Consider the following 16,750-nt stretch of genomic DNA (forward strand, 5'->3'; position numbering starts at 1 on the left):
GAGGGAGGGGGAGGCTGTACCCAGAACTACCTGCGACAATGTTTTTTGCCCCATCATGCACTGGGGTCTCAACCCAGAATTCCAAGGGGGGTGGAGACTGCGGGAACTATGGGATAGCTATGTAAAAGCTACCCACAATGCAACGCTCTGGAAATCGATGCTACTATGGTAGCTTGGACGCACACCACCGAATTAATGGTGCCTAGTGTGGCCGAATACATTCGAATTTATAAAATCGGTTTCCTAAATTCGAATTATATAAATTCGAATTAATCCTGTAGTGTAGACATACCCTTTGATCCCTGCTTCCTTGTTACTCTATGGAGGAAGTTACTTGTGCCTGCCCTATTCCTAGTACACCAATTCTCCTCTCCACAGCTCTATAGTCATGCTGTGTGTTGGAGGGTGGGGCTGTGGCTCTGTCCACTTCTTGCCACTGCAAGCCCACAAGTACAGGAGGGGGAGTGGGAAACAGACAGTGCTGCTGTTGCCCATAGTGTGACCAGCAACATGGGTAACCCACACAGGGGAGCAAGGAAAGCATCTCATGCCTGCTACTCTCATTTGTGGGTGTGTTGTTGTGTTATACAACTTCATACATTTTCCCCCTAAACATAAACATCATTAAAGGATTATTTAATGCTTTCATCTACTAAACTGAATAATAGCAGCACCTAGCTCTTACATAACACTTTTCATCCGTCGATCTCACAGTGGTTTACAAAGATCAATATCATTATCCCCATTTTACAGGGAGGGAAACAGAGACAAGGAAGTGAAGTGACTTGCCTAAGGTCAGTCAGCAAGTCAATGACAAAGCTGGGAACTAAACCCAAGTCTCCTAAATCCCAGTGCAGTGAACTATCTTTAGGTAGCCACCATGCCTACCCAAAAACAGTTTTAACAAAAAAACTCCCTCAGCAGGGAATTAAAATCTATTAAGGATCTGACCTTGCAGACCTGATACAGACAAGGCTCCTAGGAACATCAGTGGGAGTTTCCCTTTGGCCCAGTACCTACACGGGTAACAGTTTTGAGGTTTTTCTAGCAATGAGACTCACACGGAACCCATGCTACAGAATTTTATTTTATTTTTTGTAAAACTGGGCTAATATCTCAGAGGCAAAATAATCCATCTACTAAAAAAAAAGTAACAGGATTAATTTATGGGAAGCATGTCACAATGCTTGCACAGATGCAAACATTAAATAAATAAAAATTTCCTATGATGATGACAGAGTTTAGGACTAACCTCTTTTTAGTAAGAGGCCCTTAGTGCTTCCAGATAACTGCCCTGCTACTCCTCTGGTTGTAAAATTAAAAAGTAATTCTGTGCTACATTTGACAGACTAATTTGAACAGACATATATCTTATTACCCTTTTGCATTTTGTATTTATAATTTATTTGCCTTTTATTAACTGTTAGGGTGACCAGACAGCAAGTGTGAAAAATCAGGACGGGGGTGGAGCGTAATAGGAACCTATATAAGAAAAAGACCCAAAAATCAGGACTGTCCCTATAAAATTGGGACATCTGGTCACCCTATTACCAGTACACAATTGAGTGTATCTTGCTAACTGACATACTGTCTGCTTTGGTATAGGGCTAACATTTGTGTACCCTTAGCATCCAGCCAAATGAAGCAAGGGAGAAAGACTGTATATTTTATATGCAAAGAAAAAAAAGAGAGAGAGAGAGAGAAAAAAAACACTGCAAGGGTAAGGATGAAAAATTCAAAGGTAGTACTCTGAGTACAAAGCGTAAAGGACTCGACCCAGCAAATATTTACTCCTGGGCACGGTGCTTAACAGCTGCTGCATTCCAAACCACAAGTGGCTGCATTACAGTCATGGCTAGAGTAACATTTAAATCCCCTCTACCTACCTCACAGGCACGCCAGGAAGCTTTATTAGTTAATGCTTGTAAAGCCTTTTAAGATCCTCGGTTGACACTACAGAAGTATTGTTGTTAGCCAATAATATAATATAGTTGTAGTGCTAAGGAGGCAGGGTTTGGGGTACTGGCCTGAAAGCCAGGAGACCTGAAGTCTGATTCTACTCTCACTTACACCTGTAAAAATCAGGAGTCATTCCAATTAAATGAGAGGATATAAATGTTATACTGTAAAATGCAATGATATAAAATCAGTGTGAGAGAGCTTAAAAAAGAAGCACTGGATATTCCTGGCTCTGCTTGTGCAGGTCTCTGTGCCTCATTTGCCTCCTTCCTACAATCTGTAAATTGGAGATAAGCATACTTATTTTCTTTTGCAAAGTGTTTTGAGCTCTATGAATGAAATGCCCTATTCTACTCCTAAGTATTATTATCGCTGCAGTTTATAAACGGTTAATAATGTTCAGTCCTAATTTGTTTATGCTGTTTCATAGAGGTTAGCAAGGATGGGGGTGGAATTTTGTTTTGGATAGAGCATTACATTTTTCATTGTGGGGGAGAGGGGAAAGTCAGGGTTTCTCTTATCTGAATTTTACCTGCCCAAATGCTGGATATATCCCAACTGGCCATCTTTAACAGACCCACTTACATAAAGTCTTCATGATTTTCCACCCCTTTCCCCAAAATTTGTAAATGCTTATCCAAATCCCAAACTGCCAATATCATCCACATTGGAACTGGTTCTTTGGAATTTGGCTCAACTTGACTGTTCAGTTAACCTGAACTTTTTTTTTATGGCTATCATACTTCCCACCACAGCTGATTCGGTGACAGTTTCTCCAGCACAAGATAGGAGCTGCCCACTACCTACTCCAGAGTAAAATGGGGTTAAGGGATCTATGCAAATTACTAATCTCCATCACAAAGAACCTGCAGGAACCATAAAAGAGCCTGGTCCCCAACAGCCCTGCTCAACTTGAAAGCCCCTTCTGGGCTCTGAAGAATGAGAATTCTGACCCAGACAAGGGTCCTAAGTAAGCAGCATCAAAGAGAATAAAATATTAGCTCATAAAACTAGCCCAAAGGCCCTTGCTAGAAAACCCAGGCAATGTATTTTAATATAGGTACTACACTTGCTCAAAGCAAAGCTAGCAGTAATTAGTTGCCACACTATATCTCAGGCTGACAGGTAGATGTAACAAGGCATGCTTCACTTCCTTTTGTCCTAAAAGCTAAATTAGTACTACTCAGCAATCTCCCAATAATTCTATGCCAGTGAGACCATTTACAGGTGCCTCTGGTATGTGTTTTGCACTGCCATTAGCATTAACCTTTTATATTTATGTAATTCCAGTTACTTGACCTGTGCTGGTTAATGTTTTTAATAAATCCTGCTGGTGAAAGGGAAGAGGTTGCACTAGTCACCACACTGTTCATTAGTGTTATAGCCTTCCAACTTGCATCGGAGGAAAAAGTTGTCACACAATGGAGAGGGAGGAAAAAAAGCCTTAGCCCATCAAACTCAAAGTATATAAAAAAATCCTCCAGATGAATAAAAGGGCAATGAGCACAGTTTGCAGACATCCCATTTGTACAGTGAATATTGTTGAACTATTTCCTGTTGCCAAGGCATGCAGTGGCTGCAGGTTACTATGGTAAGGCAATGTATTATCATGCAGATTATGCAGAGTTATTGCAAGGAACTGCCCAGCAACAGAGCAAATTTTTCACTCGATTGATTCCAGCATTGAAAAGGAAACAAAACAGCTGCATGAATGCACAGCTGCATTGGCCCAAACCAAACCCACCAGCAACTCTGGAAACTTGGGAGCCCAATCCTGCTTTCATTGAATTTAGTGGGAATTTTTCTATTTACTTCAATGGGAGTGGGAGCAGGAGGCGGCCCTTGAACTCCAGGAAACGCGTGCAATGTTTTTTAACTACATTGCTTGCTGTAAGGGTGGCATTAACAGTGAAGAAACTGACTGATCAGATACCCTCCAATCTGAAAGTACTAATGATGGGAGGAGTCAAATCACAGATCTGTTTTGAGTGCAGGGACATTCACAGCTCTGATAATTCTCAAAAAGATCTGCGGATGGGCATATTTATTCTCCAGTTTATTAGCCAGGAAGAACAAGGCTAGATACTTCTTTTCCTCTCCCCAGAGAATCAGGAAGATCGGTTTTATACACATTTTGTATTTAGGATTAATTTACATACAGTGATTTGAAGTCTTTGAAAAGGTAGCGAAATGCTGACAGAGAACACATTCTTGAAGTTCTGTATTTTTTCCAGAGAAAGCAGAACAGCATAACTTGCAGCCTTACATTTCTAAACACCATTAATCTGCTCCTGCCCTGTCCGATCGTTACAGTCATAGATGTGCTGAGAGGTGGTGTTTTGTTTTTCACTTAATATTTTCAGCAGTCTAGTGGCAGCAATGATTTATCACTGAGATAATCTTTGTTTGTGTTTCCTTACTTGAAATAAATTACCTGAGGAAAAGTCATCTATTCTTCATAGAAGGCCTTGAAAATGGAGCTCTGGACAGTTATAAAATTTTGCAAATATTAAAAGTGGTTCTCACAATCTGAGGAATGGTTCCCCATTATTTATCTTTCACAGGGGAAGCATCATCAAATAAACAGTCACATACCACAGAATACTTCAGGATAATAATAAATATATACTTAGCATTCAAACAGCACTTTAAATCTTTAGAGCACCCTGCAAACATTAACTAACCAGGGGCTTCCTTTCCTTCCAGCCCCTTATGCAGGGCAGGGGTTGGTGGTGTTGCTAATTTCTCCCCTCTGTATATTATCTCCCACACCTTTTCTCTAGCTCTCTCTTAACGACTGTAGGAATTATGCATGCATATCAAGTACATATTGATTTATTCCTAGGGATGTAGGACTTACCATTCCAAGTCAGATTGTCAGCAGCTGCAAAGTGATGTCTCAAAAGTGGGCAGAGGTGGTACTAACATGTGAAATTATGTTCAGAGACTCAGATTTTACAGCTGCATGTAAAGGTGCCTGATAAATCAGGGTAAGCGTTGCTTAACCCACCATGACTTCACTGCACACTATTGCTCCAGGATGCCTGTTATGTGCTCAGCAGAGGTGGATGCTTGATGCTTTAGAGGAAAGGAACAATCCTTTCCCCATGGCCACATTAAGGCATCAGTGTCCACATGGGTGCTGCTCTTACCCTGGTGTATCAGTAGGACTTCTGGGGTTCTATCCCACGGTGCTTTGCACTGCACTAGGTTGCACCATTCTATGATTCTTTCCAAGTGAATTGTGAGAGAACCTGTTTCTGGCCATGTCATGGAAATTGTGGAAAGGTGTTGGATTATGAAGTCCCCAAGTGGATTAGTCTGTGTCTTCACTGCAAAGTTGGCAGTTTACCATCCCAGTTGAAAATGGGTTTTAGCCTATAGCTCCAGACAAGTCAGCTAGTTGGGATGTAAAGCACCCCCATACTTGGTGAGAGGTTTTTGTATGAATGGGAGCCAGGTTAACTCTGCAGTGAAGACAATCCCTGTGTGTGACAGAAGAGGAGAGCACTCCCAGGCCAATGCACTACAACTGCTATGTAATAGGGACACCCCTCCTTTCTCAAGGGTGGTTAAGATTCTGTCACAGGTATTTTTTTAGTAAAAGTCAGGGACAGGTCACAGGCAATAAACAAAAATTCATGTAAGCCCATGACCAGCCCCTAACTTTTACTAAAAATACCCGGAGGCGGGGGGGGGGGGGAAACTAACAGTGGGACTGTTGCTGGAGGGGGGCGTGCTGCTCCAGCCCCAGGGCTGACCACTGGCCAACTGCTCCTGCCCAATCACAGACCAGGTCCCCACTGTGCTAGGCACACTGTACAAACATAGAACAAAAACACTGACCCTGCCCAAAGTGCTTATGGTCCATGTGTAAGTCAAGAAACAACAGATGGATACAGACAAATGGGGGAGCACTAGGAAATAATGAGAGGATACTGGTCAGCATGATAGGCAGTGGTCTTGGCCCTCCAGCAGCCAGTTTTTGTAGGCATGTCCAGAAATCCGAGATTTGATTGTTCAGATGAAATACAAATATTAGTCCTAAAATTGTCCAACCTTTTAAAAATAAATCTAATGCAGTATTTTACTTTGATCAGTGTCAGCATCTTCAGGCCAGCTAAATCCGCTGGGAAGAATACAAAGGCTCTGTTCTGAATTTACCTCCCATACACGTTCTAAATTAAGGTGTCTGAAACAAACCCTGCTGTAGGCTACCATCTCCCCCCCCACCCCCAGGTCTGTGATGGGCTTCTGTACTTTTAAAATACTTTTTCCAACCTCCTCTTTCCCTTAAAGACTTTTCAAAAGTTGAGAAAATTTAAACATTTGAAAATAGTAGGTTTTAACTCAGGCTCCACTTTGGCAACACAGCTCAGTGGATATAGCAGGGAGAATGGACTGAGCTCTGGTCACTCAACAACATGGCCTTAGAGACTATACTGCCTGTCTTCAAGTCCCATGGCTATTCCAGCTGTCATGCTAACTTGAAGGTGGTGAGCACGGGAATGGTTCTGCAATTTATAAGTCAGTGAGGCTACAGAAACTTCCCCCCGGCAAGAGCCAGAAGGGGTACCTGCCTCCTCATCCTTCCCACCAACTCTGCAAGCTGCTGTCACATCAAAAGATATTAGCTGTTGACTTCGCTCCTGCACCTCCATCAGCACAGTAGACCAGACCTGTTAGGTGCTAATGGAAAGAGCTGCACAAAAAGAAGAAAGCTATTTGCAGCCCACCACAAGAAGTTTTACTGGTCCTACAACTACAGGCCCTATGCTATATATTCTTGAGCGCCACCTACCAGGACTGTGCCTGTTAAGACCTCTCATAACACCAAAGATAAGTACTTGTGTGTGTATGGCTGAGATTAGTGTGGGTATGTCACATGCAAACACTGGAGGCAGTCCTCTACAGATTACAGTACATACATCTCCCCTCCCCAGGCCTCTGTGCTTTTCAGAGGCATTACATAATTGTGAATTATAATTTTCATAACTAATTGCATTTACATCTCAAAGTATTTTACATGCTGAAGCTGCACATAAGACATACAGTACCGCTGAAATGCAACCACCTCTAGGGCAGAGGGCATCAGGCAGGCAAAGAACAAGTCCAAGGAAGTTTAGCAAGAAGGAAAATATTGGTAAAGACATTGGGACAAACTGTTACAAAAGTTGCACAGAATCGTTAATGAAGGAGTTGCATAGAAGGGAAAAAAATAGTTCAGGCTCACTATAAGGCTATCAGTCTCCTTCAATTGTATTATTTTGCCTATAGCATCCACATATCTCCAGCATTGAATTATTAGAATCCAGGAGGATGGCTGGTGGGAGCTAGACACAACAGTGGTAGCGTTAGGAATGAACAGGAACACTAACATTAACCCATAGGGGAAATTTGGATGGTTTCTAACTCAGCATTTGAACTACAAGGGTTGGTCTCATCTCTGTTCATAATTACTAACCTTCATATAGTCAGCTATGTAGCAATACAAATATTTATATAATGGTAGCACCCAAAGGCCACCTGGTATTGTACATACAGAAGAGAATCTGTACCTTGAAAGCATTTGACAGCAACAGAGTATTACAAATCCTGAAGTTTGGAGATCAAACTCAAAGCATCAATAAAATTTTGCTTTTATTCTAGCTGCATATGGAATAATTTTTATCGTCAAAACTTACTCAAAATATTTTTCATGAAAGGCCACAGAAAAAAAATTAATGAAGCATTAGGAATATATGCACTATAGTAATGTTATCAGAGTCTTTTTTTAAAACTGCATCCTTTGTTCTCTGCTCCCAACTCCAAAATGACATTTCTCAGGAGAGACCTCTAGAAGATTTTTGGCAATTAGTCCACAAATGTTTGCTATGGACTATGAACATTAAAAACCACCATTCCGTATTTTTATGTAAATAGCACAATACCAACATTTGTGGACTGCCCAAGCTGTGAGCCTAGCAGTGTTCACAGCAGGGAGCCTACCAGCTTTTCTTGTCAATTTCACAGCTGCCTCAGGCTCAGAGTAGCAGTGGGGGGCTCACTGCTGAAGCGGTGAAATTGACAAGAAAGGCTGGTAGGCTCCTTCTTGTGAAATTTGTGCCCAGCACTGGGCTCAGAGTTGGGGCTGTTACCCCAAGGTGGAGTGGGGTTTGAAAGCTCCAGCTGTGAGCCTGAGGCCAGGCTCAATTTCATGGTAGGGAGCCTACCAGCCTTTTTTAATTTCACAGCTTCAGCTGTGAGCCCCTTGCTGCAGCGCAGAGCTGTGAAATCTAACTCAGGAGTGTAGACCAAGCCTAACATCAAGCCAGAAAACAGTGGAAGAGGGTGGTAGCTGCAGAAAGATAAAGGATGGGCCTGTGGTTAAGGGACTTAGAACTTTACTAATTCTTCCAGATAACATCTGATGCCAACATTTTTGGTTATGGCCACAATTTTGCCTATGTATGTCAGTTCCCCCTGTAAAATAGGGATGATAAAGTTTTCCTACCTGAGGGTAGACATACAGAGAAATTCAGTAGTGTTTGTGGGGCACAAAAACTGGAGCTGTGAAGGAAGAAGCAATTCTCCACCCCCAATACGCTTTGGTCATTACTAAGAAAATTTAGAACAGAGCTTCAGCATTAACAGTAGGGTGCATGGTGGGTATCTTGCCCCTACAGAACAGTTCTTTTAAGCAGGCATTTGCAGAACCAGCAGGGTCAAAATCTCAGAACTCCTTACAGTTACTATTTCTTGCACCTACCCTTTCAAAATGGAGTAGAGATTAGGGTTGCTGGGCAGTCTCTACTTGGAAAGAAGTGGTTGTAATGCAATCAAGATGTAAGATGACTACTGAGGCAGTGAAGTGTTCCACTGGACCAAGTAGGTTACAAGGAAAAATCTACTGCATGAAGTTCTTGCTGCAATTTAACTTACTTGGGCACCAATTACCATAAAACCTGAGCTATTCAATCTTTGATATATTTATCCTCATAACACCCATGAGGTAGGGCAGTACTATTATCTTAATTTTACAGAGGAACTGTCATACAGGAAGTGGGACACAGCCAGGCCTTGATAGCCAGTCCCAGGATAGCATCCTAAGCCAACTGGATCTCACAAGAACAGCCATACTGGATCCATTTAACCCAGTATCCTGTTTTCTGACAGTGGACAATGCCAGGTGCCCCAGAAGGAATGAACAGAACAGGTAATCACCAAGTGATGCATCCGGTCATACATTCCCAGCTTGCAGCAAATCCTTCTACTATATACATAAAGCAACCTCAGCTGCTGTACTGTGTTAAGCTTTTTTAGGTCAGCACAAGTCAACAGGAACACAGTTGGACTAGAGAACTGCCACTGAGGAAGGAGGCCTCTCTGGTAAGAGCTTGCTCCTGAAATCAACCACCCTTTCCGAGAGCTCAACTTACAACAGGTAAGGATCGTTTTGTGGAAGCTTTCAAGCCCCTGTCTAGGTCCTCTAATGAAACAGGATACTAGATTTAACATTTTAAGGCAAGAAATTCTGCTTTATATGTACAGAAAGCCTAAGGGGGCACAAACTTTTCCCTTTGTCAGGTCATCTAACCAAAATATTTAGAAATTGTAACCTTCCAAAAGTGTTTTGAAAACCTGCTTTTTTAAAAAGGCAGTGAGCAGGGCAATGGACAGATTTTAATGGCACAAGAGCAGGATTACAACTGGTTTTCTTAATCTATTACAACAAGATGGATCAGATACCACTATATTCAATCAACCTGTATAACTGCAACTGGGTTATTTATTTTTCTTGTATCAGTGGCTGATTTATCAGCACAGACCCTAGATTCAAATAGTGCTAAGGGCATGGGAATATCTGCAAAATTCATATAATACAGAAACCATTAAATTATGGGTATTAAGAGGGTCTAACAAATAGTCAAATACTAGTCAATTTCTCCTTGCAAGGGCTAGATTCAACTATTATATTTCCAACCCTTTCCCAGATTGAAATGCAGCAGCTCAATTTGAATTTGCCACATTAGAAAAGGCAAATCAATTGTTTACCTGTTTTCTAAGTTATGGCAGCAAGAGGAACACGTGCTATTGTAAAACCACAAGGTAAGAACAAATAGTTCAGAAACTGGGTGTACAGCAGCAAGATGGCTACTGTCACTAGCTTCACAGATCGGGCACAGGCTTCAATGAGAACCACATAAAATACGTTCAGCTGGCATGATCCAGTTCAGTTCACTTCACATCCGTCCAAATATGATCCAGTATACTACACATACCTCCATTTTTTAACAAGCACCCTTATATAATATTAGATATAATTTACACCAGCTTCCCAAAACTTATTTATTGAAACTTCCACACAGAATTTAGAAGACAACACAGGTCTTTAATGTGACTTTATTCTTTCAGTAAAAAGAAGAGTGAACTCTTATGCGACCAGAGCAGAGGCAGTGGATGACTCGCTGGGAAAAAAAAGAAAAGAAAATTATTTCCCTCTCATTTTGGATATTGCCAGTGCAGTGGCAACTTCTCAGATAAGTTAGTTGCCAAAACAACAAAACAAACTGTTGCTTCAAATCAGCTTTGTTATATTTGACTGGAGCAAAGAACAGCTACAATAGCAGTAATTTTTAACAGTCTAACTAGCTGATTTTAGACTTTTCAGAATTACAGGAGCTCACTCAGACATCCAAGGAAGGTTAAGCCAACACTAAGGAAAACCTTTCTGGTGGAAACTGCAAATGGTTGAAAAAAAATCAATCATCATAGTGAGCTGTCTGACCTGAGCAATGGAAGTAATGTGGGAACTATAGAGAAAGGCAATTTTAGATTAAAAATATATAATTTGAAACAAGGTAGATGAGATTGCAGTTTATGTATGATACTGTATAATAAATTAATCTAGCTGATGCTGGTCACTATAGCAGCCTACAAATTTACTGGATTTTCTAACCTAGCTAAGTTTGTTATCTCTGTCACAGTCCTGCCTAGAATGAGGGTGGGGGATTCAACTCCACTGTCAACTAGGCCTGTGGGACCTCCAGGTTGGAACCGACAAGAGAACAGACAAACACTTACTACTTCCAGTTGGGTGGGAGTACTCTCTTGGTCTTGTAATAGCGAGCCAGCCTGTGAATTCTGCTCTCAATCAGAATCAGACGAAATTTGGCATCTTTATCCTTAAAAAGGAAAGGAAGATATAATGGGAATTTCTTGATTTGATTGTAACATCCAAAGAGATCCACTTACACTTAAGACAAGCTTTCGTGAAAGGGGAAGTATTTCAGTATTACACACAGCTATTGTAAAGGGCCACTATCCCCACTTTTGAGTTCAATCCTGCTCTTTGACCCATCAAGTTCATGCAGACTTAAGTATAAGATAAGCATTTGTGCTAACAAGACAGGCAAGTCCAAAATTGTTTGTATTGTTTTATAGGCAATAAAAGTCTTAGCTTTATCAGCTGTGCCCTTTACATTTACTCAGATGAAGTAATGGCCAACATTTCCTGAAGCATACTGAAAATCTCTGCTCAGACTGCAAAGTTACCAGTCATGTAAAGATTAGAAAACAAACACTAAGTATCAAAAACTGATCTGCACTTTGTATAACTGTATATAATATTAATTCAAATATGTATAGCAATTTCAGAACAGTATCACAAGGTTCATTTTCAAAATTCAATTAATCTAATAAAATAAGTAAAGCCACAACAGAGTTGCTATTTATATATTTCAAAAAACAAATGAAGGAAAGGCAAATAAATCTTTATAATCCAACTGATTATCGCAAAGTGTCTAAAATTAGTTCAAAGACTCTTCCAGGTTTAGCTTAAGTTTTTAAGGTACTTTATCTTGGTAAACTTCCCCCCCCCCTTTTTTTTTTAAAAACACTTTTGCCACTCTCAGACCTTGGTCAATGAAAGCTTACCTTTCTGTTTCTCTCAAGATGTTTACGAACAGCAACAGCTTTCTTGATCAAGTGGTACAGATCCTCTGGAAGGTCTGGGGCAAGTCCCTTGGACTTAAGGATCCTTAAAATTTTGTTGCCAGTGACAAAACGAACTTGGGCAACACCATGAGAGTCCCTTAAGATTACACCTGAAATTAAAAGTTACATACTTTATACCAGAAAAAACATGCCAACAAGTGCTACTATTCTAAAGGCTCACTCAGACATCCAAGGAAGGTTTAGCCAACATTAAGGAAAACCTTTCTGGTGGAAACTGCGAATGGTTGGAAAACAATCATCACAGTGAGACCTACATCTTACCAGAGCAATGCAACTGCTGGACCACAAAGCACTTTACAAACAATTAATTTAACCTAGCTCCCCAGACCTCCCATATTGTACAAGGGGGGAGAGAAGAAGAAAATCAAAGCAGACAGACATTAAGGTTTCACATTAAGATGTACAGTGTCACCAAGAAGTTTTAGCGAAAGTGAGAATTAAACCCAGATTCGCGGTTTTAAATCCATTCTTTATAAGAGTTCAGAAAACTTACCAATCTGTGAGGGAGTCAGACCTTTCTTAGCCAGTTTGTAGATCTGTTCTTTTACATCATCAGAAGTTAGTTTTAACCACTAGAAAAAAAATTGTTGTAAAGAGCCACAGTGATGAATAAGTATAGATTGCATAGGAGAAACTACAACCCTAATAGTTTTGAAATGCAATAATAGTCTATTAAATATTTATGTGCACTATAAAGGGGATATTCTTAGCATGTTTCGCTAATGGCATGTGGCACGCATGGAACAGTCAGTGCTAATCATCAGAAGCACATACATGATTACTCTACAATCTCCTCTAGAGGCTGGAGGTAGACTGCTTTGTGGTGCCCAAGAGCACAACAAAACTTGGACTGGCACTACAGCATAACAGTAAAGAAAATATTATATCACCAGGGAGTTATCACTGAACCCATAGCAGCAGTGCAACTACCATGATCATGTTGTACATTGTAACATACAAAAAACCAGTTCTGGTGAGTGAATTGTTAAAAGGCATTTCGTGGTTTGAAGTAAAAGATTGCCTTAGTGAACAGAACACTACCTGACAAAACGTGGAGAACTAAAGTTCCACAACAATCTGATAAGAAAACCTAAAAGGAACTAAATGGACTCAGATTTGTAACACCAAGGACGTTCCTCTCCAATTGGATCTTCAAATATGGTCTCCAGTAGTTACCTGGTTTTACTGTCTGATTTGTCAAACAAAACAATCACATACAAAAAAGTAATGCAAATCTATAAAGTGAATTAAGCATTACTGAAATTTAACTGGAGCCTTAGAGGATCTCAAACCTAAAAACAGCCAGTTTGCCTTCTCTATTACTCCATTATCTATCACTAGAAATTAAGATGGAGAAAAGATTACTCCATATTTTTAGTTTACTTTGTGCATGGGACAACAATTTCTGCCTAGTAGGTTAATGTTTGTGTAGTTCTTTAACTTAAAAGGGTAACTTGCAAAGGAAAACTATTTTTAATAAAAATATATTAAGTTAAATGACTAACATTTCTAATGGACATCCCTTTAAGATTTTCTTGAGGAAAGACTGCTCTGGTAGCAGCACTGCAGGGTTTACCTCAGTGCTCTATTCATAGCGAAGTTCATTCTTCGAGGATGTTCAGGAAAGTTATCTTCAGTTAATTCAAGTTATGACCGTAGAACACATTAAACTCCTGTGAGAATGCTCTCTTTCAGAAGTAAAGTGGCCTTAGTTCACTTTAGCTTAATTCACTTACACAATTAAGCTAAAGTGAAGTAAGGCCACTACATCTGAACAAAAGCATTTGCGTAAGTGGTTAGTGTGCTTTACATTTACACCTTCAGTTAAAGTTTCCTGTGTCCATGTGCAGACATTTCTTTAGGAAGCCACATATTCTCCAAGTATAGTCAATCCCTTGTCTTTGATACTGCCTACAGAAGTTTTGTGAAAGTAACTGGAAAGATACAGAACTATCCCATAAACTGCAGAGACCATGAACTCTTTCCAAGGAAATGGGGCAGCCACTAGGTTGTAGGACCTAGTTTTCTATTGAAAAGCCAAATTCGTAAGATTTAGACACCAAACTGTCAGCACATGCAACTCATGTAACTAAATATCTACATACTACAAGCTGTGCTTTGTTTTCACTGGGGGCATAATGCTGCATCCACCAAACTGGAAGCATGTGTGAAAATCAGATCCTTTAACACTGTACACCTGAGTCAAGTCAAACCAATGGTCAAGAGGTGAAAGTAATATGACAAGCAACCAAAATGTTTACTTACTGTGGGCACACTGCGCCTATAGGGCAAGGCTGACTGGGACAGGCCCTTCCTGTTGAAAAGAGAGGCATGCGATACTGAGTGGAAAAATTAAAGGAAAAAAATCTTTAAGTTTTAGACCTCAGGGCGACACATACATGTGGCAACCCCCGGGACTGTAACTTACCACGGTCACTACTGCCGAGCCACTCGATGTATCTGCCCTACTTTCCCGCACTGCCCTTTCCCCCTCCTTTGGAGGAATGTATCTATCAGCCCTCACCAGCGTGACCACCCCATTAACTGCTCGGCGCTCCCCACAGCCACCGGCCTCGCTGCTCTGAGCTAGGACGAGGTCTTTAACAAGCGACACTCAGGGGGGCTGGGCGGGCAGCCGCGCGCTTATCCCTGCAGCCGGGCAGGGGCAGCCTGCGGGGCGGGTGGTGCCAGCACCCAAATACCAACGCTGCCCTCGGCTGCGAGCGGGGTGCAGGGCCCAGCGCTGCCACAGAGCCCCGCGGTCCGAGGCCGAACCCGACACGTGCCCCACGCGCCAGCGGGGCTCGAAAGCGGGACTCAGGCCCGCGCAGGGCCATGCCGGACGCCCCGGCTTCACTCTGCCCGCCCCGCCCAGGCCCGTCTTCTGCGCGGCGTGGGGCCGGGACCCTCCGGCCGCTCCCGCTTCGCTAGGCGCGGCCCCCGGGAACAAACCGGCGCCGCCACCGCTTACCCCGGAGCGTGCATGCGACCCATGATGGCGCCGGGCAGCGAAAGAAAGACCAGAGGGAGGTGGGGGCCGTGGCTCACCCCTTCCGCCGGAAGAGACGTCAACGCGTAACTCCGCCCTGTCCGCGCGCCGGCCAACCAGAGAGGCGCTCTCCTCACCCGTTCCGAGGAAGGACCATGGCTCCCAGCATGCACCGCGGCAGGAGGAGCCTTCCCAGCTGGCGCTAGGGACGGGCGAGAAATCCCAGCCTGCACTGCGGCTCCCCCGGCACAGACAGGCCCGGGAGGCCCAGAGGAAGGCGGGGAGGGGGCGGGAACAGCTGCCGGAGCGGGACGCCTGACGGGGGAGCGGCCTGGGCGCCAGCGAACCGCTTCTAATTGACCCTCCCCAGCGCCGGTAACAGGCAGCAGGTGTAACGCAAACCCCGGGAACGCCGGCGGGGAGCGCGGGGCCAGGGGGGCTCGTGAAGGCCAGAACTGTAACCGGGTTTACAAAAGCATCAGCGAAACTCATGGAAGTTGGGTCCAGCTCTGCGTGTTCGCCCAGCTGGTCAGATACAACCTCATGCTCGGGGTGGGCCTGGCCCGCTGTCAGGAGCTGGGGCTGGGGCGGGCTGGATCCACTCCAGCAGCTCTCGTCCTCATTGCCTCTAAAGCAGCTGATGCCAGCCACTGGTGGAAGATAGGACCCTGGGCGGGACAGGTCTTTCGTCTGACCCGCGCTGGCCATGCTTATGTTGGGAGCCTGCGCAGCAACAGCCCCACTCGAGGCTCAGACTCAAAGAGGCACTATGTGCCCCCCCCAGCACTAACCGAGACTCCAGTCCTCAAAACAAGGCACACGCTCTCTAACCCCTGCTAAATTGGGAAAGTAAAAGCCCGGGTGCCCACAGCACCTTAGCCTGTGTCAGAGGCAGACAGGGCCTGCGCCCACACCTGCTCATGTCAGACTAGGCCCCAGGGCACTCACCTCTGCAACTCTGGCAAGATGCAACAGTTGTGTAAACAGCCAGGGAAGAAGGTGACAGCAAGGATGAGGCCATGTGCATAAGTAGCCTCCGTGGTCAGAGTAGGCGCAGGTAGTGAAAGAAATATTTTTCTTCCTAGGAAGAAGCAGCACTGCCAATTATCCTAGCCTGCCAAGCAATATATTCCTTACCATTAATCTAGTATCCTAGAAAAGTACTGCAGGTTCCTAATCTGGTTACTGCTCAATGTTCTAAAGTGGCTATTTTCTCCTAATATTTCCTCCTGGTGACATTTCCACAGGTGTTGACTAAATTCTTTGAATCTTGCCATTTCCAACAATTTGTAAGTTTCATATGCAAAAGGTTAGACTATGTGAGATGGTTCATTTTTCCTTGCAAGTCAGGACACTGAGTGCTGCAGTTTATATAGTGCACTCAGCTCCTGCCAGGGGAAGAAACCTCTTCCTGTCAACAACAGCACCAGATGGGCCATGCACAACTTACTCTTGTAGCATCCAGCAGGTGTTTTGCTCAGAACATCTGTGCATCATGTTCACCAGGCTGCAGTGCTCTGTTAGGTATTGGTAGTTAAGACAGGCACAGACGGCTGCATCTGCACCACTATCCTATCCCCCTTACTCCCATCTGTAAAAAGCAACAAAGAGTCCTGTGGCACTTTATAGACTAACGGACGTATTGGAGCATAAGCTTTTGTGGGTGAATACCCACTTCATCAGACGCATGTGGTGGAAATTTCCAAAGGCAGGTATAAATATGCAGCCCAGAATCAGTCTTGAAAGTTGTTTAGTCCTACAACTTTAACCACACTAGGATTCTTTTAGAAAAAAGTTGGTGCAAAT

The 16,750-nt window shown here is 43.1% G+C and overlaps 1 protein-coding gene and 2 non-coding genes across 3 annotated transcripts; all 3 read right to left on the reverse strand.

The window, feature by feature from the left end:
* Positions 1-10,325: 10,325 nt before the first annotated feature.
* On the reverse strand, positions 10,326-15,029 carry RPS13 (ribosomal protein S13). Its single transcript, XM_065404512.1, has 6 exons — positions 14,927-15,029; positions 14,221-14,269; positions 12,449-12,527; positions 11,875-12,044; positions 11,023-11,123; positions 10,326-10,406 (listed from the first exon to the last, which is right to left on the reverse strand). Exons 1-6 carry the CDS (start codon positions 14,947-14,949, stop codon positions 10,373-10,375), a joined length of 456 nt encoding a protein of 151 aa, XP_065260584.1. The 5' UTR covers positions 14,950-15,029; the 3' UTR covers positions 10,326-10,372.
* LOC135878798 (small nucleolar RNA SNORD14) lies at positions 10,622-10,716 on the reverse strand. Its single transcript, XR_010561406.1, has one exon. It is a non-coding gene; the product is annotated as a small nucleolar RNA SNORD14 (small nucleolar RNA).
* Positions 12,112-12,202, reverse strand: LOC135878797 (small nucleolar RNA SNORD14). The gene has a single exon (XR_010561405.1). It is a non-coding gene; the product is annotated as a small nucleolar RNA SNORD14 (small nucleolar RNA).
* Positions 15,030-16,750: the final 1,721 nt, after the last annotated feature.

The sequence above is a fragment of the Emys orbicularis genome, chromosome 4 (assembly GCF_028017835.1).
Source record: "Emys orbicularis isolate rEmyOrb1 chromosome 4, rEmyOrb1.hap1, whole genome shotgun sequence".
NCBI classification, from domain to species: domain Eukaryota; kingdom Metazoa; phylum Chordata; order Testudines; family Emydidae; genus Emys; species Emys orbicularis.